The 15,913-nt window shown below is 39.1% G+C and overlaps 3 protein-coding genes across 8 annotated transcripts; all 3 read left to right on the top strand.

Annotated features, from left to right (window-relative positions):
- Nucleotides 1–302: 302 nt before the first annotated feature.
- On the top strand, nt 303–3,418 carry LOC135793296 (small ribosomal subunit protein eS6-like). Of its 3 annotated transcripts, XM_065304197.1 has the most exons (3): nt 303–591; nt 667–2,326; nt 2,450–3,418. In XM_065304197.1, the coding sequence occupies exon 3, from the start codon at nt 2,457–2,459 to the stop codon at nt 3,246–3,248; it is 792 nt and encodes a 263-aa protein (XP_065160269.1). In that variant the 5' UTR covers nt 303–591; nt 667–2,326; nt 2,450–2,456; the 3' UTR covers nt 3,249–3,418. The 3 variants fall into 3 exon arrangements, with proteins under 3 accessions (XP_065160269.1, XP_065160268.1, XP_065160267.1); XM_065304196.1 differs by lacking the exon at nt 2,450–3,418 and having other exon boundaries at nt 315–591; nt 670–2,057; XM_065304195.1 differs by lacking the exon at nt 2,450–3,418 and having other exon boundaries at nt 315–591; nt 667–2,057.
- Nucleotides 3,419–3,726: 308 nt separating this feature from the next.
- On the top strand, nt 3,727–7,384 carry LOC135793295 (UDP-glucose 6-dehydrogenase-like). 2 transcript variants are annotated; one of them, XM_065304194.1, is made up of 8 exons: nt 3,727–4,166; nt 5,015–5,193; nt 5,251–5,388; nt 5,552–5,902; nt 5,970–6,119; nt 6,476–6,772; nt 6,832–6,987; nt 7,046–7,384. In XM_065304194.1, the coding sequence occupies exons 2-8, from the start codon at nt 5,035–5,037 to the stop codon at nt 7,217–7,219; spliced, it is 1,425 nt and encodes a 474-aa protein (XP_065160266.1). In that variant the 5' UTR covers nt 3,727–4,166; nt 5,015–5,034; the 3' UTR covers nt 7,220–7,384. The 2 variants fall into 2 exon arrangements, with proteins under 2 accessions (XP_065160266.1, XP_065160265.1); XM_065304193.1 differs by lacking the exon at nt 3,727–4,166 and adding an exon at nt 4,624–4,943.
- A 260-nt stretch (nt 7,385–7,644) lies between these two features.
- On the top strand, nt 7,645–15,700 carry LOC135793293 (TGF-beta receptor type-1-like). 3 transcript variants are annotated; one of them, XM_065304192.1, is made up of 8 exons: nt 7,645–8,158; nt 8,465–8,585; nt 8,802–8,950; nt 11,203–11,442; nt 11,510–11,740; nt 11,805–11,972; nt 12,033–12,387; nt 12,446–15,700. In XM_065304192.1, the coding sequence occupies exons 1-8, from the start codon at nt 8,101–8,103 to the stop codon at nt 12,627–12,629; spliced, it is 1,506 nt and encodes a 501-aa protein (XP_065160264.1). In that variant the 5' UTR covers nt 7,645–8,100; the 3' UTR covers nt 12,630–15,700. The 3 variants fall into 3 exon arrangements, with proteins under 3 accessions (XP_065160264.1, XP_065160262.1, XP_065160263.1); XM_065304190.1 differs by lacking the exon at nt 8,802–8,950 and adding an exon at nt 10,184–10,371 and having other exon boundaries at nt 7,647–8,158; XM_065304191.1 differs by lacking the exon at nt 8,802–8,950 and adding an exon at nt 9,458–9,609 and having other exon boundaries at nt 7,648–8,158.
- Nucleotides 15,701–15,913: the final 213 nt, after the last annotated feature.

The following is a 15,913-nucleotide window of genomic DNA, read 5'->3' as shown; positions in this document are numbered from 1 at the left end:
GTGCCTTCGCGTTGTCCGCGGCTTCACGGAGTCACGGACTTTACCTATGCACACATTATTCTTCGCTGGCTCGGTGAAGGACACGCCGGACACGTTGAGCGCAAGCAACGCAAGGAACCGCTAGTTTGCCGGCTTTCAGTCCACAAAAAATCACCGCAACCAATGACAGCCGTTTTAGATAATAAAACTATAAATGTATTTCGTTTTGATTTTATTTTGTTTTGTGTGTTTAAGTTAGGCAACCAGCACTACAGAAAAGATATGTGTTGGTTTTAAGCTAGGCAACTTACACGACATGTTTTCCTGCGCTTCCTGCAACCTGCTGTTACGTTTTGCCGATTTTGACAATTAGTCGTAAATGTCAAAGTCCCCCGTCTTCTTGCCATTGCAAGCCATTTGATATTTGCAAAATAAGCGCCAGACACACGTATCCGGAATAAAAATTACCAGTGCAAACAAACAACAGTGCGCAACGCAGTTTATCAGTATGTTATTAACCGTTTGATAATAACGCTGTGTGAAGAGAGTATCCGCAGAACTTGCCAACGCCTGTCGCAGACAAATTCCACACGCCGCACGCGGTATATTCAGGTGAATAATTACGAAAATCACAAGTGTCATCATGTAATATCCACTCTTATTAATTTCCATTGATTTTATTTTCAGTAGAAATCAAAGTCCACGATTGAATCAAAAAAATATGCAGCAGCTCAACGCTGACGCGCAGGAGTGGTTCCCAGCAAATCATGAAAACAATGCCGGTGCAAGCAACGCACGTTCATTGAACACAAATGCGCCCGCACAGGGATCACAAAAATATTCCGCTCAAAGTCGCTTGAATAAATATCGAGAATCGCCTGGACAGGGTCATGGACATGAACAAATCCCGGCCAAGAACAACAGCGACATTGCTACCGACTTTCAATATCTACAGGGAATCATCGTGCGGCTCACCGCCGACCCGGGTCACTTCGAAGAAGTGATTGACATATTCATGCAAACATTACACATACATCTACACAGTTCTGAAATGATGCAACAGCTCTGCACTTTTATCTTCACCAACGCCATAGAAGAGCCAAGCTTTCGTTATAATGCCGCTCGACTCTGTGTGCTCATACAAGATGAATCACTTATATTCAGACAGCTGCTGAAAGATCTCTGTGTGAAGGAAGTGGAGAAGAACAGGCAGCAGCCAGGATTCACATTGTTCCTTGCTGAGTTGTACTCACAAGGCAACCAAAGCAATTGGAAGATGTTATATGTTGCTGTGAACAAACTGATTTCACTTGGTGGAGATGAGAAAGTCAAGACTGCTTGCCAGACTTTGAAGTTGGCAGGGTATGCAATGGAGAATTTCGATAAGGGAATGATGGAAGATCTCCTCGAGTTGCTAGAGACCAAAAAACCGTTTGTGCAGAGGAATATCAGCACATTGATTGAGAGCGTGATGAATTTACGCACACACAAATGGGGGCATAGTATTAGCGCGACAAATTTAACCGAAGGTTCAAGTGGATCTTCAAATAGTATGCCGAATGGCTTCATGAGCGATACTTTCTACGGACCCGGCGGGGAAGAATTAACAGAGGCTGAACGAAGGTTCCTTGACGGTGAAATGGATGACTTTGATGATCCTGATGAATTGTACGATCCCGAGCCGGAGATGGACGAGGAAATTCAAGCCGCGTTTCGGGAATTCGTCAAAATGGGCAAATAAACACACATCATAAACATATACCATTGACAAATTTTACATGCGATGACAAGAGACGTATTTTTATTGTGTTTATATACTATTTGTTTTATAACTATACTCACTGTAATAATATTGGTCTATGATATGTTCCTGAGTGTGGTACAGTTGTGTTTGGAGGCGGAGGGGCGTTTTATACAATACATATTAGTCGTGTATGTAATTTTAAGATATGATAGTCAATTTTCGACTGGGGATATGTGAACAAACAAGCAAAAAAATAATAAAACGAACAAAACCTACATAAAAATCATAAAATCGAGAAAACAAACAAAAAATTTAAATAAACACGTAAAACCACTTTGATGGAATTATCGAACTTCGGATCCTATTGAAAACGTTTTAGGGATGATGGACGCCTATTTATAGGCAACCAGGGGCTGCTAATATAATGCATTGGTGGCGGGTGTACGTGTATAATCGATAAAACTTTATACGAGGTCTGGAATCGTCATGGAAACGCGTGTTTCCATGTTGATCTGTTGATTCCGGGGTACTGGTACAAAACTCACCCGGAAACGCGCAGTATCTGCTAGAATATCACCGCGGTATTATATCATCATCAAAAAGGTATAAAAATTATGATTATTTCCATGAAATACTAGTATTTTCATTATAAATGTTCTACTACGCACGTTGACCATGACCTAGCTCAATAAAAACTAGATTGTGAAAGTTTTTCGCTTGTTTTAGTGCGGAAATGAAGCTGAATATTTCGTATCCAGCCACTGGCTGCCAGAAACTCTTCGAAATCGTACACGACCACAAAGTACGCATATTTTTCGATAAACGTATGGGAGCGGAAGTGCGTGCGGATCCTTTGGGAGATGATTGGAACGGTTATGTACTTAAAATTACCGGTGGTAATGACCGGCAAGGATTTCCAATGAAACAAGGTGTCCTCACTAATGGCCGTGTGAGATTATTAATGGGTCCAGGGCATTCCTGCTATCGACAGAGGAGAGATGGCGAACGTCGTAGGAAATCTGTGCGTGGATGTATAGTCGATGCAAATCTGAGCGTTTTAAGTTTGGTGATAGTACGCAAAGGTGAACGAGATATTCCTGGTTTGACTGATATCAGTATGCCGAGGAGATTAGGCCCGAAAAGAGCGAATAAGATCCGCAGGCTGTTTAGTTTGACGAGTGAAGATGATGTGCGGCATTACGTTGTAAAACGACCCGTGGAAAGAACAGAACAACAAGAACAAGAAGGCAAAAAACAGAGATTCAAAGCACCAAAGATTCAGAGGCTGATCACGCCGCAACGACTACAGAGAAAAAGGCACCGCTTGGCGCTGAAAAAGCGCAGGTGTCTTGATAAAAAGGAAAAAGAGAACGCATACAGGAAGATTTTGGCGCAAAGACACAAAGAAACAAGAATGAAGCGCGAGGAAATGCGTCGACATCGAAGTTTGAGTTCGCATTCGAAGCAATCTAACGATTCCAAAGATAGAGATAGTAAAAGTAGCGATGTAGTCGATACAGCTTAATTAATATTCAGAATACGTAATACTTCTAAGAATTATAGGTTTATATAGAAATAGGTGGCTATACTTACATGAATTTGTTGTTATTCACTTTAAACTGGTAATTTAGTTGAATCTGTAACGGCCCTTTTAGTTATAATGGCGGAATAAACGGAATAAACAACTTTTTAGCATTTTTAGTTTCTGAATAAATCCGAGTGTATCCGGTGGCGCTATTATTGGATTGAAATTAAAGTTGCCTAACTTATTTGTAATTAGAAATACCTAATACTTTTAGTAAATTTATAATAACAACGTAATTAAACAGTAAAATGCTGGAGTAACTTGAATTTTATGGTAAATTTAACTTTAAAAACATTAAATAATAACTGCAATATATTAAAATACAACGGAAATTCACCAAATTACATTTAAATACATTATTTTTGTCTATTAGTTAGCACAGTTTAGGTAACTTATCTGTTTGTTCTGAAAGTTATTTACAGAGAGGTAGAGGTAGTGGTTAGCAGCAAAATTTTAGCTGTTGAGCTCGGTAGAAGTCACCCAGGCAGCAGTTTGGTTCAGTTTATGAATCAGTTGACACCGGGCTTTCCAGCCGGTCGCAAACAAGTTAGTGCGCTAACCTCAACAGCACTAAACTCAAGCTCGAATCTCGGAAAAAGCTCAGCCTCTTTTAACATTCCAACACCAACTTCAGTGCGCTTCCTCAGCAGCACTAAAAACACATCTGGAAGCCGGTTTGTGCCAACAGACCGAAACGCCTCCGGGCTTTTTTCGTTCAGTTTTAAGGCGAGACCCCGGGAAACACTGCGTTTAATGTTGTACTGCGTGAACAAAGTGATGATTAAAACTCACAGTGCAGTGTAGTTTTATTATCAGATAAGAAAACGTACTTCTCAAATCAAGAAACAACTAATAAAGGTAATTGTAAACCAATTAAACCAATAATACTAACAATTAACTTTATTAGACTATAACTTTTTATAGATTTACACTTTTCAATAAATTAAGAGACTTTTATACATACAATTTAATACAGAATAAAGTCTACAACAAATTATTATTCTACCGAATTGCGTTAATGAATAATCTATTAATAATCCGCGCGTAGACACTAATAACGGTTTCACTACCTAAAATCGTGGCTAATGAAAGTTCAGAATGTTGATAATCCATGAAATAATCTTCAAAGGTACATAAACTTATACTAATCAATATATAATGATAATAACTACAAATCTTTAAAGCTTTATGATACATTTTATGACACAAGATTAAAGTACATATAAAATATTTGCACTTAAAACACTGGGAAAAAACCTCCATTTCCTTGGTTTCGGTTTGGAGTGCTTACATTAACGTACAAAAGTAGAAAAAAATTTTGCAATGCCACAGATAACACGTACACATTGAAGTTTAACATGGATTAAAACATTCTACCTGACAATCATCCCCGTTGGCGGTGTGATTACGCACCAATCGCGCACAATGCTCAATTAAACGCGCTCAGTTGCTTACTTTTCAAACAACCAACAACATTACGAGTCAACATCAAACAGAAATGGCAAATTTACAATTCAATACAGAATAATACACACAGCTTACGTGGATTCAGCGTGTTTTGTGCGATAAGACTTCGGTTATAAATTACGACAGTTTTTAGAGAAGTTAATCATTTATCATTAAACATGCCATCAAGTAAGAATCAGACAAGATGATTTTTCTCATTTAATTTAAATCATTTATTAATTTTATTTTGTTTCACTTAGGAAATTGGGGAAAGTGTAACATGGTCGTGAAGAGCATCTGCTGCCTTGGTGCAGGATACGTAGGAGGGCCAACTTGCAGTGTAATCGCATCAAAATGCCCGGAGATTAAAGTCACGGTTGCGGATCTCAGCAAGGAGAGGATCGCGAAGTGGAATTCTGATAAACTACCAATCTATGAGGTAATTATGATTATGACTCACAGAAATTCAGTTTTAAACGTTTGTGTTTGATTCCAGCCTGGTTTAGACGAAGTTGTTAAAGCAACAAGAGGAAAAAACTTATTTTTTACAAATGACTATGAGACGGCCATTCGAGAGGCTGACCTTATCTTTATTTCGGTCAATACACCGACAAAGACATTCGGCAATGGCAAGGTAACTCATTTATTCGATCGCTTGATTGTTTTGATGCTATTTGCGTCAATGTACTGAATATTTTTACTCAATGCCATGCATTACTTTCACTATTTAGTCAATTACATCATTAGGAATTACCTCACGTGTTAAACACGACTGAATTGTTTATTATGTTCATCAGGGACGTGCGGCTGACCTAAAATACGTCGAAGGTGCCGCGAGGATGATCGCCAACGTGGCACAAAGTGACAAAATAGTCGTTGAGAAGTCCACTGTGCCTGTACGTGCGGCTGAAAGCATTGCGAAAGTCCTCAGCGCGAATAACAAACCAGGTGTTAAATATCACATCCTATCCAATCCTGAATTCCTTGCTGAAGGTACAGCTATCAATGATTTACTCTTCGCTGATCGTGTGCTTATTGGTGGTGAGGATGCACATGCAATTGAGGAACTGTGCAAAATTTACGAGCATTGGATTCCGAGGAAGAATATTCTCACGACGAATACTTGGTCATCAGAACTTTCAAAACTCGTAAGTGATGAGAAATAATAACAATTTTTGTGATAATAAAAGTATTAAATTGGAAATATTTTTATAGGCTGCAAACGCGATGTTAGCGCAAAGAGTGTCAAGCATTAATTCGTTATCAGCGGTATGCGAGGCAACGGGGGCGGACGTATCGGAAGTGGCGCGTGCTGTCGGCTTGGACTCACGCATCGGTTCCAAGTTTCTCCAGGCTTCAATTGGTAACTATTATTTTGTTCATATAATACGCGTTTTTTTAATATTTTTCATTCGCTTGTGCTGAGTTGCGTTCCATTTCATTGTGGTAATCAGCAATGGAATTTAAAAACAAAAATAAACTCAGATAACAAGCGAACGTGAAACATATTTGTACATTTAGAGCAAGGATTACCTGCGCTTATATATGCTTAACAACGCGTCACACATCCACGTGCCACATTAATATATGTTATAATATATTATTAAATATTTTATAATTTAGATCTACTTAAGAGCTATAGAGTTGTTTGTGATTTGTGTTGATTGTATTTTAACATTTACTTTTTGATTGTTAAATTAATATGTTGTGGAATTATTGGTTTCGGCGGGAGCTGTTTCCAAAAGGATATCCTCAATCTGGTTTACATCTGCGAGTGCCTGAATTTACCAGAGGTGGCTGCTTACTGGCAGCAGGTGATTGATATGAACGAGTACCAGAAGTCGAGGTTTACTGCGCATGTTGTCCGGGAGTTATTCAATACAGTGAGTGGGAAACAGATTGCGCTGTTTGGATTCGCTTTTAAGAAGAATACAGGAGACACCAGGGAGAGTCCGGCGATTTATGTTGCTAATACTTTGCTTGTGGAAGGTGCAACATTAAATATTTATGACCCAAAGGTAATAATTGCCATCATTTACAAGATTTTTTTATAAAATCTGCTGTTTTATATGTTCAGGTGGAAGAATCGCAGATTTTCAATGATCTCACACATCCTACAATTTGTGAATCGCCAGAAAGTGTAAGAAAATCCGTGAAAATTTGTCATAATGCTCTGGAAGCTGCAAAAGGTTGTCATGCAATTGTTGTTTGCACCGAATGGGATGAATTTATTGTAAGAAACTGCTAATACTCTTTATACATTGATGATTTTACCATTTTCAATGTTTTAGACATTAAATTATGAAGATATCTACAGTAATATGATGAAACCAGCTTATATTTTCGACGGTCGCAAGATTTTGGACCACGACCGCCTTCTAGAAATTGGTTTCCACGTGACTACAATTGGTAAACGCCTTCCGATTCCAAATGCGCATCGGATGAATGGCAAAACTCTTGATTGATTGATACATTTTATACAATTTACACAAACATATTTGATTCCAGTATTCTATACATTGTGGCATTTTATTTTATCTTACGCACTAAGATTTATCAAACATTTTATTTAATATAATATGATTTTAACGTACTTGTATTTATCTGAAATAAATCATTTATTATAATAATTATCAATGTGAGTTGTTTATTTATTCCAAGTCAAACATCTTTGGTTTACATGCGTAATTTGGGTTGCCTGCTTAAAAAGTAGTAATTTTTATTTAAAATGTAAGCACGATAAAACAATGTTTATATGATAAAAATTTTAATCAGAAACAAGTCAGTAAGTATAATTTCCAATTGTGTGCATTTTTATGCGTCTAATTTGAATATTCGCGGTGTACTGCATTGTTAATGAGTTGCTTGTCGTCAAGCGGCCAGACGCCATCTGGCGGCCTTTTGCTTTCGGCACATCGGCACCGATTCGCATTTGTTAAAAGCAACACAACATGGCTGCTGTTTTCGTCTCGCTGGTGTCGTCGCCGTAGTATCTCCCGAAAAGTGCGCGCACCACCAGCACGATCAGTTCTAAACAATTCAAAACACTCGGGAGTCCATCGCATTCATGCAGAAGACACGCGTCGATCCGGTAAAAAACAGTGCGTCGTGAAAACTACGATACGCTTCGATTGACGAAGTAACCGAGTGGCGCAGCGCGCAACGGCAGAGCGCTAATAACAGACACGCGATAAACAAGCGAAAGTTAGAAGCGCACCGTGCGTGCGTGTGGGGGGCGGCCAGGGGCCCTCGGGGGCGGCGTAGGATGCGGCACACCGTGATTAATCAGTGACCCGCCGCGAGAACGTGAACTAGGATACCACCCGGAGGAGCGGCCACCGTGAAGATGACGCGGCTGCTGCTTGTTGTACAAATCTTGTTGTGGCTTTGCCATTTAGTTTATAGTAAGTACAAACACCTATACAAAACATTCTAAACATTAACTCCAGCATGCATAGACATGCTATCATGACCATGCCCTTGTGCGGCGGGTTGCATGCGCAAATTATGCACGGATGGCATTGTGCAATGATTAACGGTCGCGAATTTTTACTGTCACAATGCGCGTTCCATTACCTGAGGTCATAGTCTGTACACACAAATACACACAGAGTTAAACATTGACTCATTCAATTGTTTTTCTAGTTGTTTGTGTTTTGTTTTGCCTAGTAAATAATTTCGTATACTAATCGAATTGTGTTTCATTTTAGGTTCGGGGAAGTTAAAATGCAGATGCGACATGTGTTCGCGTACGAATAACACGTGCGAAACGGACGGCTACTGCTATGCGGCAAAGTACATCGAAAACGGCCAACAGCATCACACGTACAGGTGATTATCACTCCGCTTGCTGCTAATCACAGTTTTCTTATAGCCAGTGCAAAAACAAAAACATAACATGACAAGTGAAAGCAAACTTGTCCAAAAAACAATTGGTAGCCAGTCTAAATTGTTCCCATCCTCCATCTTTCAAACACTAAATGTTCATCAATTGGTTGTAACACAGACCGCGCGTTTTCGTTGCGTTTCAATCGTTTTTTTGAATAGATGTTTGAGCAGAGCCGATTTCTTTCCGCCGGAGCACGCGGTGTGGTGCGACCGGGAGCCGACCGACGAGGCGGCGCAATACTGCTGCAACGACCGCGATTATTGCAATGCGGCGTTCGAGGGCCGGCTGGCGGCCGCCGGCGGCTCAGGTAAACCCAATGTGTGGATCCCACCTCCACCAACAAAAGCGCCGCTCTCAAAAAACTAATCTAACTAACCTAACAATTTAATTACAGCGCGGAAGACCGTTTTATTTTTGTTGCTGTGATATACTAATCTCAATACGTACCTAACATGTTTTTGCAACTATTTTTTTAATTTTATTTGATTTGATTGATGGTAGATTCTACTAAACAAAGAAAGCACTGCAGCGAATGACTCTTGATTCTATCTCGCGACAGTCGGTTGATTAGTTTTTCTAGATTTTGTTTATCATGTCATATCATTATCCAATCCTTGTGAATCCTTTTTGTTTCTCTAAGCTCTATCTCTGACTGGCTATCGAGCAACTTTTGATTTCTATCCCATTCCGCTCGAATAATGAATATTGAAATGATAATTTCGACCGGCCGCCATTTGAATAGCTCGCATTTATTTTGCTGGGTGACATTTCTGACGTGTTTGCGGCGCCCCTCCGGTGGTGATGAATTTTGCAGGTGCCTACCGACGGACTTGCAGGTGCCGTCTTTCAATCCTCTGTTCTGCAACCCGCAGAGACCCTCCAATCATTCCTTCGCGATGGAGTGCTGCCGCGACAGGGACTACTGCAACGAGAACCTCAATCCCAAACTAACACCCCTGCCCCGAGGTAAAGCCGCGCCCGCACTACCACACACGTCTGTCTCTCTCTCTTTAAATTAATTCAATCTCTTTTATACCTAACTTTCGTAGATTATTATTATTATTATTATTATTTTTAATTTGCCGAATCACTGTCTTACATACACCATATTTGTAAAATGCAGCTAGCAAGCGACGAACGCTCGGAGCAGAAAGCTAAAGCAAAGACACGACACATTGACACAAGCCACACACGCTCAAAACAATAAAAAAACAAAAGACTGACACATTTACTTATCAACACCAACAACAACAACAGTAACAAGTCTTCAGCCAGCGCAGCGAGCCAGCTTGCTAATATTTTACATATAAACATAATTGGTTTTGGTATATTCGTAGTTTGGATACTCCACACCGTAGCGTAGCGTAATTTGCGTAATTCTCTCTATTTAACTGACATGTAAATATGTAATATTTAATCTAGGGCGCACCTGTATATTATGATTAATGGGACTTGCACTAGCGCGCGTGCGCAGTAAACTTTCGCTGTACATAGCCGCGATTCTTTCCTGATTTGTTTTGTTTCTTTTTTGGGTGGACAGATGCTTTGATACCAGCGACATAATCTTAAATCCCTATCCCGTACAGACCGATTATTGCAAGGAGCACTTCGTGGTGGACGGCGACGCCGCCTTCGAGGCGGTCGCCGCCAACTGCTGCGACCAGTACGATTACTGTAACGTGCAGCTGATGCGAACGCTGCCCGTTCTCACTGTCGGCAAGCCGAAAGGTTAGCAACCCGCAACGCACCACCGACACGCCCACACACACTCTCACAACACGCCATCGTACACATATTACACCAACACACACACACCAGACATTCTATTACAAAACAACCTCGGACGTTGCGAGCAGGGGGATAATCATTTATTTCGACGTTATGTGTATTAGGGGGTGTTATAAATAATTGAACATGTTTTAATCCTCGTTACGCTCCGCCCCGGTGAGTGCGAGTGGGGGGGGGGGGCGGAGCTTGAGTTGTGGAAGATTAACGCATGTTGATTATTGTGCTCGTCCGCATCTCGCACATTTATCACTTGGAAGAGCGAATTGATGAAACTTGAAATGAATTTAGATTTAGCTGATGATAAAGGAGTGACAGCGACATCTGTGTACGGGCAGCGATGAGCCATTTCGGGAAGGCGTGTGTCATGTCGAAATTCTGGTATTTATTGATTAACACAAACCCATAACTTAATTACTTACCCTCCGTCCCAGGTGTGACATTTCTTAGGTTTATTAATCAACGGGGAGCTAGAAGTTGAGATGATATGGTGGACTAACTGGCAAACGGCTTTGGCTTTGACGCTATTCGGCTTTTGGGCGCTCAACACACACGTTTTGGTTGATGATATATAATATGTGTGTGTTGTGTGTTGTTGCTTTCTGCTTTGTGTCTCGTGCATCGTGCTACTCTTTCGATTCACCCTCTTGCATGTGTGTCGACTCATTTTGGTTTCATTCTTTTATTACACTTTTCATTAATTTTCTTTTTTCTTGAATGCATGCAAATAATAATGATTGTGCAATATACTGATGGAATTTTGTGACGACCTAGGAGAGAATGCAGATGAGTTCAGTACGACGTCGATTGTCATCGGCGCCGGGGTTGTCGCCTTGATTGCTGGCGTGGTTGTCTTCGCGTGGGTTTGGTACCGTCGACAACCGGGTCGTCGAGGCGCACGCTTACAGCATATAGGATTGGGGGAGGATAGCACCGAGGCGCCGGACCATCCGATGCTCAATGGTAATTCATTGCGGCATATGATAGAAATGACCACTAGTGGTAGTGGATCAGGTAATATTTTAGGTTTTTTTTTTATTAAATCGCATATTTTATTAATTTTTTTATGTTTTTGTGATAGGTTTACCCCTGTTGGTACAAAGAAGTATAGCACGTCAAATCCAGCTGGTGAATATAATCGGTCAGGGGCGATTCGGTGAGGTATGGCGTGGTAGTTGGCGCGGCGAGGATGTCGCCGTGAAAATTTTCAGTTCGCGCGAGGAACGCTCCTGGTTCCGCGAGGCTGAAATCTACCAGACGGTCATGCTTCGTCACGACAACATTTTAGGCTTTATCGCCGCCGATAATAAAGGTACTTCATTATTTATAAACTAGTCGAATTAATATGAGTAATTGCTTTTTTCGTGTTTCGCCAGACAACGGTACCTGGACGCAGCTGTGGCTGATAACGGATTATCACGAGCGCGGCTCGCTGTTTGATTATCTCGGCCGCAGCACGTTCAATACGAGTGATATGATCTGCATGGCGCTGTCGATTGCCACCGGGCTTGCTCATCTTCACATGGATATCATGGGCACTCAGGGTAAATATAATCATGCGATTATGATTGCAATGAAATTATGTTTGTTTTGCGATTATCTAGGTAAACCAGCGATTGCGCATAGAGACTTAAAGTCGAAGAATATACTCGTGAAGCAGAATGGCACGTGTGCGATTGGTGATTTGGGCCTAGCGGTGCGGCACGATGTTTCTACTGATACGGTAGATATTCCGCTTAATAATCGGGTGGGTACTAAGCGATATATGGCGCCGGAGGTGCTCGACGAGACGATGAAGACGGATCATTTTGATTCGTTTAAACGCGCTGATGTGTATGCGCTGGGACTCATATTTTGGGAGATTTCGCGGCGTTGCAGTGTCGGTGGCATGTACGATGAGTATCAGCTACCATTTTTTGATGCTGTGCCGAGTGATCCAACTATTGATGATATGCGAAGGTATAATATAATATTTTAAGTGTGCAATTAGAAATTGTAATGTTGTATGCCATTTCAGAGTTGTATGCTTTGATAGAAGGCGTCCAAGTATACCAAACCGATGGCAGAACTGCGACGCGCTGGTAGTGATGTCAAAGTTGATGAAAGAGTGTTGGTATCATAACGCGACGGCGCGTCTCACCGCGTTGCGCATTAAAAAGACGCTGTCGAACTATCGCACCTCGGAGGAGCTCAAAATGTGAGCGGCTGCGGCTGAGTGAGCGAGAGTGTTTTGTTTGTTTCGCGAAACAATTGTTTTCGTTTTGATTTTATTTTGTTTTGTTGTATATTTAGATTTTAACGGTACCAAACGAGAAGTAGTTACGCAGTTATTTATTTAAGTATTATTCTACGCTATTATCGGGTTCTCATTGTTAGACAACCAAGCAGACACCCACCCAACGTACATACATACATACACACACGACACGTGCAGCTGTCTCCGAACATTCATTCCATAATTATAAATGACATTACAATAAACCGCAACACAAACACACACAAAAGTAACCACATACCGAGAAGTCTGATTTTATAGTTGTGATCTACGTAACCGTTCTTAAAGTGACAGACTGACTTACAAACCCCACACACACACACACTCGAGCCAAAAATTGCGTCTTGGCGTGAGCTGGATGTCAATTAATTTTTATATCAGTAAAAGACAATATTTTAAGACTCATACTTACTCACTTAGAAACTGCAAATATCTCAAACCTCAAAACACTGCCACTTTTCGAGAACGTTTATGCCCTACATACGCCATCTTTGTGACAGATGACAGACGAACATAACCAAACTTCAAATCTATCTTCCACCTGTTTTTTTTTTATTTTGTTTATATCCGTTTTATGCAAGCGACGAGCGAAAGTGAATGAGTGCGAAAATATGCTACCGTAGTTCCTAATCACAAAACAAACAAACAATTCGAGGTGTGCGCGCACGTTTCGTTCTTTGATCGTTTTTGTTAAAATCGTGCGTAAGGATGTTACACGTTGACACATTGAAACCTGAACGAAAGTTATATGAGAAAACAAAATTCGTACATAATAATATTAGTCTTTAAGGGTTTACCGCTTCACACTTGACACCCCACACATGAATATATAATGATTAACTTACGATTTAAAGTACATATATTAAAAGTATATTTAAAAAAACTACACACAACACAAAAAAAAAAATTATTATGAATATCGTGCTAACTATATTTCTATTTTTAAGGCGTATTTATTACGATGATGATGATGAATAACGAAGGAGAAATCTATTGTTGTATTGCCTAAAGACGTTTGATCACAAATAATTAACATTTTCGTGCCTAGCGTGTAAACATTGGCGTAACAATTTATGAAACGAACATTTCGACGAAGAAAAGTAAAAATTTAAAAACAAAAACTATTTTTAAGTGGTTATGCTGATACAAAACAAAAATATATTAATCAGATTATCGTAGGAATTAGTTGTATAGATAAATATTTGTAGAATGTTGATTTTGAGACACAATCAAGTTGAAATTTGCAGGCGGTTGTGAGTAGTGGTGGTCAAAAAGACTGATTCGGACTGGACTGGATGGAAAAACAATCTATATATCAGAGACGAAATTCATTATCAAAATTTTGGTGCAAAATTCGAAAAGACTGATTTGGAGATATAGGATAATGGTGACGGTAGGGAATAGGCAAAGGAAACAATTGGCTAATTTTGATATAAATTTAATGTCGGATAGGGACGAGCAGGAAGCGGATCGGAGTCAGGGTTGGTTAGAATATTGGTGATCAGGCACACAACATAAGTTTAAGTTAAGCGCACTTGTAATCGCCCCCCATGCACACATAACACAAACACACACTGGACACGCGTTTAATAATTACATGGTTAAACCATAACGGTTCTTGTCTTTTGTCAATATGTATATATTAACGAGATGTAGCTATCCTCTAATATATTACGAAGAAGAAAAATGAAAACTATTAAAAATGATGAAAAAAACGCAAAAGAAAGCGAAATGTGGTGAATATTTTTAATGATGATGAAACAAAAAGCGATATGATTAAATATTAAAAATAATAAAATTATGAAAATGAGATAAATATTGAAGAAAACAATAGTGCTGTTTTGCAAAGGTACAAATTCATGTCAGAGTTTTTATACAGAGATAAATTTGTTGTCAACTTTTTGCCAAAAAGAAGAAAAAAATCGCGTTGGTCACATTTATAAACCTTTATGTAAACGTTCAATCTGTGATTGTAAATGTAAATCATTTGGTATTGAATTTACTCGGCAGAAGAATTTAATATTGAATGATGGAATCATGACCTGCGACTGTACGTACAAGCATTCTTTTCATTCTTCCATAGCATGGCAACAAGATTTCACACGTTCTCACGCGCGACCCCACAAAGAATTTATTACTAACGTAACGATCTAAGATATATAGTATTGTTATAATCTACGAGTATCTTTATCAATATTTATGTATGTTTAAGCGACCGATTGTAGTAAGCAAAACACACAACTCACACACATTATAAATGTGACCACGCAAAACTATCAGTAGAATTCATAGAGATTAAAGTATAAAGAGACGTTTCGAAAATTATTGACGATGAAATTAAAAATGAACTTTCGACGACAAAATGAAACAAATAATTACGAAAAGAAATGAAAAAAAGTACTTCTACTACCTATTAAAATTTAATAATAATAATACAAAATATAATAAAATATTTTCTCGACGATGAATGTTTGGCAATACTATTGATTGTATTTTAAAAATTATTGTACTGTAATCTCTATTAATTAATTAATTACCTAGATTTTAAAAATTCCTCAGGATAAATGTACACAACACAAGATGCAATAGTTATCCTTATTGACCTTATTACGAGATGATGTGAATGTTGTAATGCGCGCGGTGTGCGAGAACGCAAAAGAAAATGAAGCAAGGAGATGAATAATGAAACGGAGAAACAAATTAGTCGTTAGGTTTTTCAGAAGCTATGAAGATATATCGTAGTTAGGACACACACACATATTGATTGAATTCTTTGCGCTATAATTAATTATGGTAAACGTTTTACATTTAGCAAGGGGTGTTTGATGGAGGTGGTTTTTAATGGGTGGACGTTTGATTGATGCGGATTTGTTTCTTCTGTTTGTTTGATGTACAAATCATGAAAACGTGTTTTTTTTTGTGGCTTTAGACGCAAGTATATACCATTTGTAAACGTATTTGAAAATATATTACTCGTAAGATTATTAATATTATAAACTATGACAATTTATTATTTATCTTCCTGAAGTAAGTAAAGATGTTTCGAAACCACCGCCATTTAAAATTGAGTCAGCGCTGCTGTGTCAATTAAACGAACTAAAATATGAAGCTACGTTATCACATTTTAAATAATGTTAAAATAAGCACGATGTGGCTGTATTTTATAATTGAAATGAACATAATCATTATATTAATTATTTTACACTAATA

Source organism: Atheta coriaria, unplaced genomic scaffold (genome assembly GCF_025399875.1).
Source record: "Atheta coriaria isolate IRGN ID8LTWV9N9 unplaced genomic scaffold, Caltech_Dcor_3.1 hic_scaffold_6_pilon, whole genome shotgun sequence".
NCBI classification, from domain to species: Eukaryota; Metazoa; Arthropoda; class Insecta; order Coleoptera; family Staphylinidae; genus Dalotia; species Dalotia coriaria.
The sequence above is the reverse complement of the archived record's forward strand: the minus strand, read 5'-3'. Positions and strand labels throughout refer to the sequence as shown.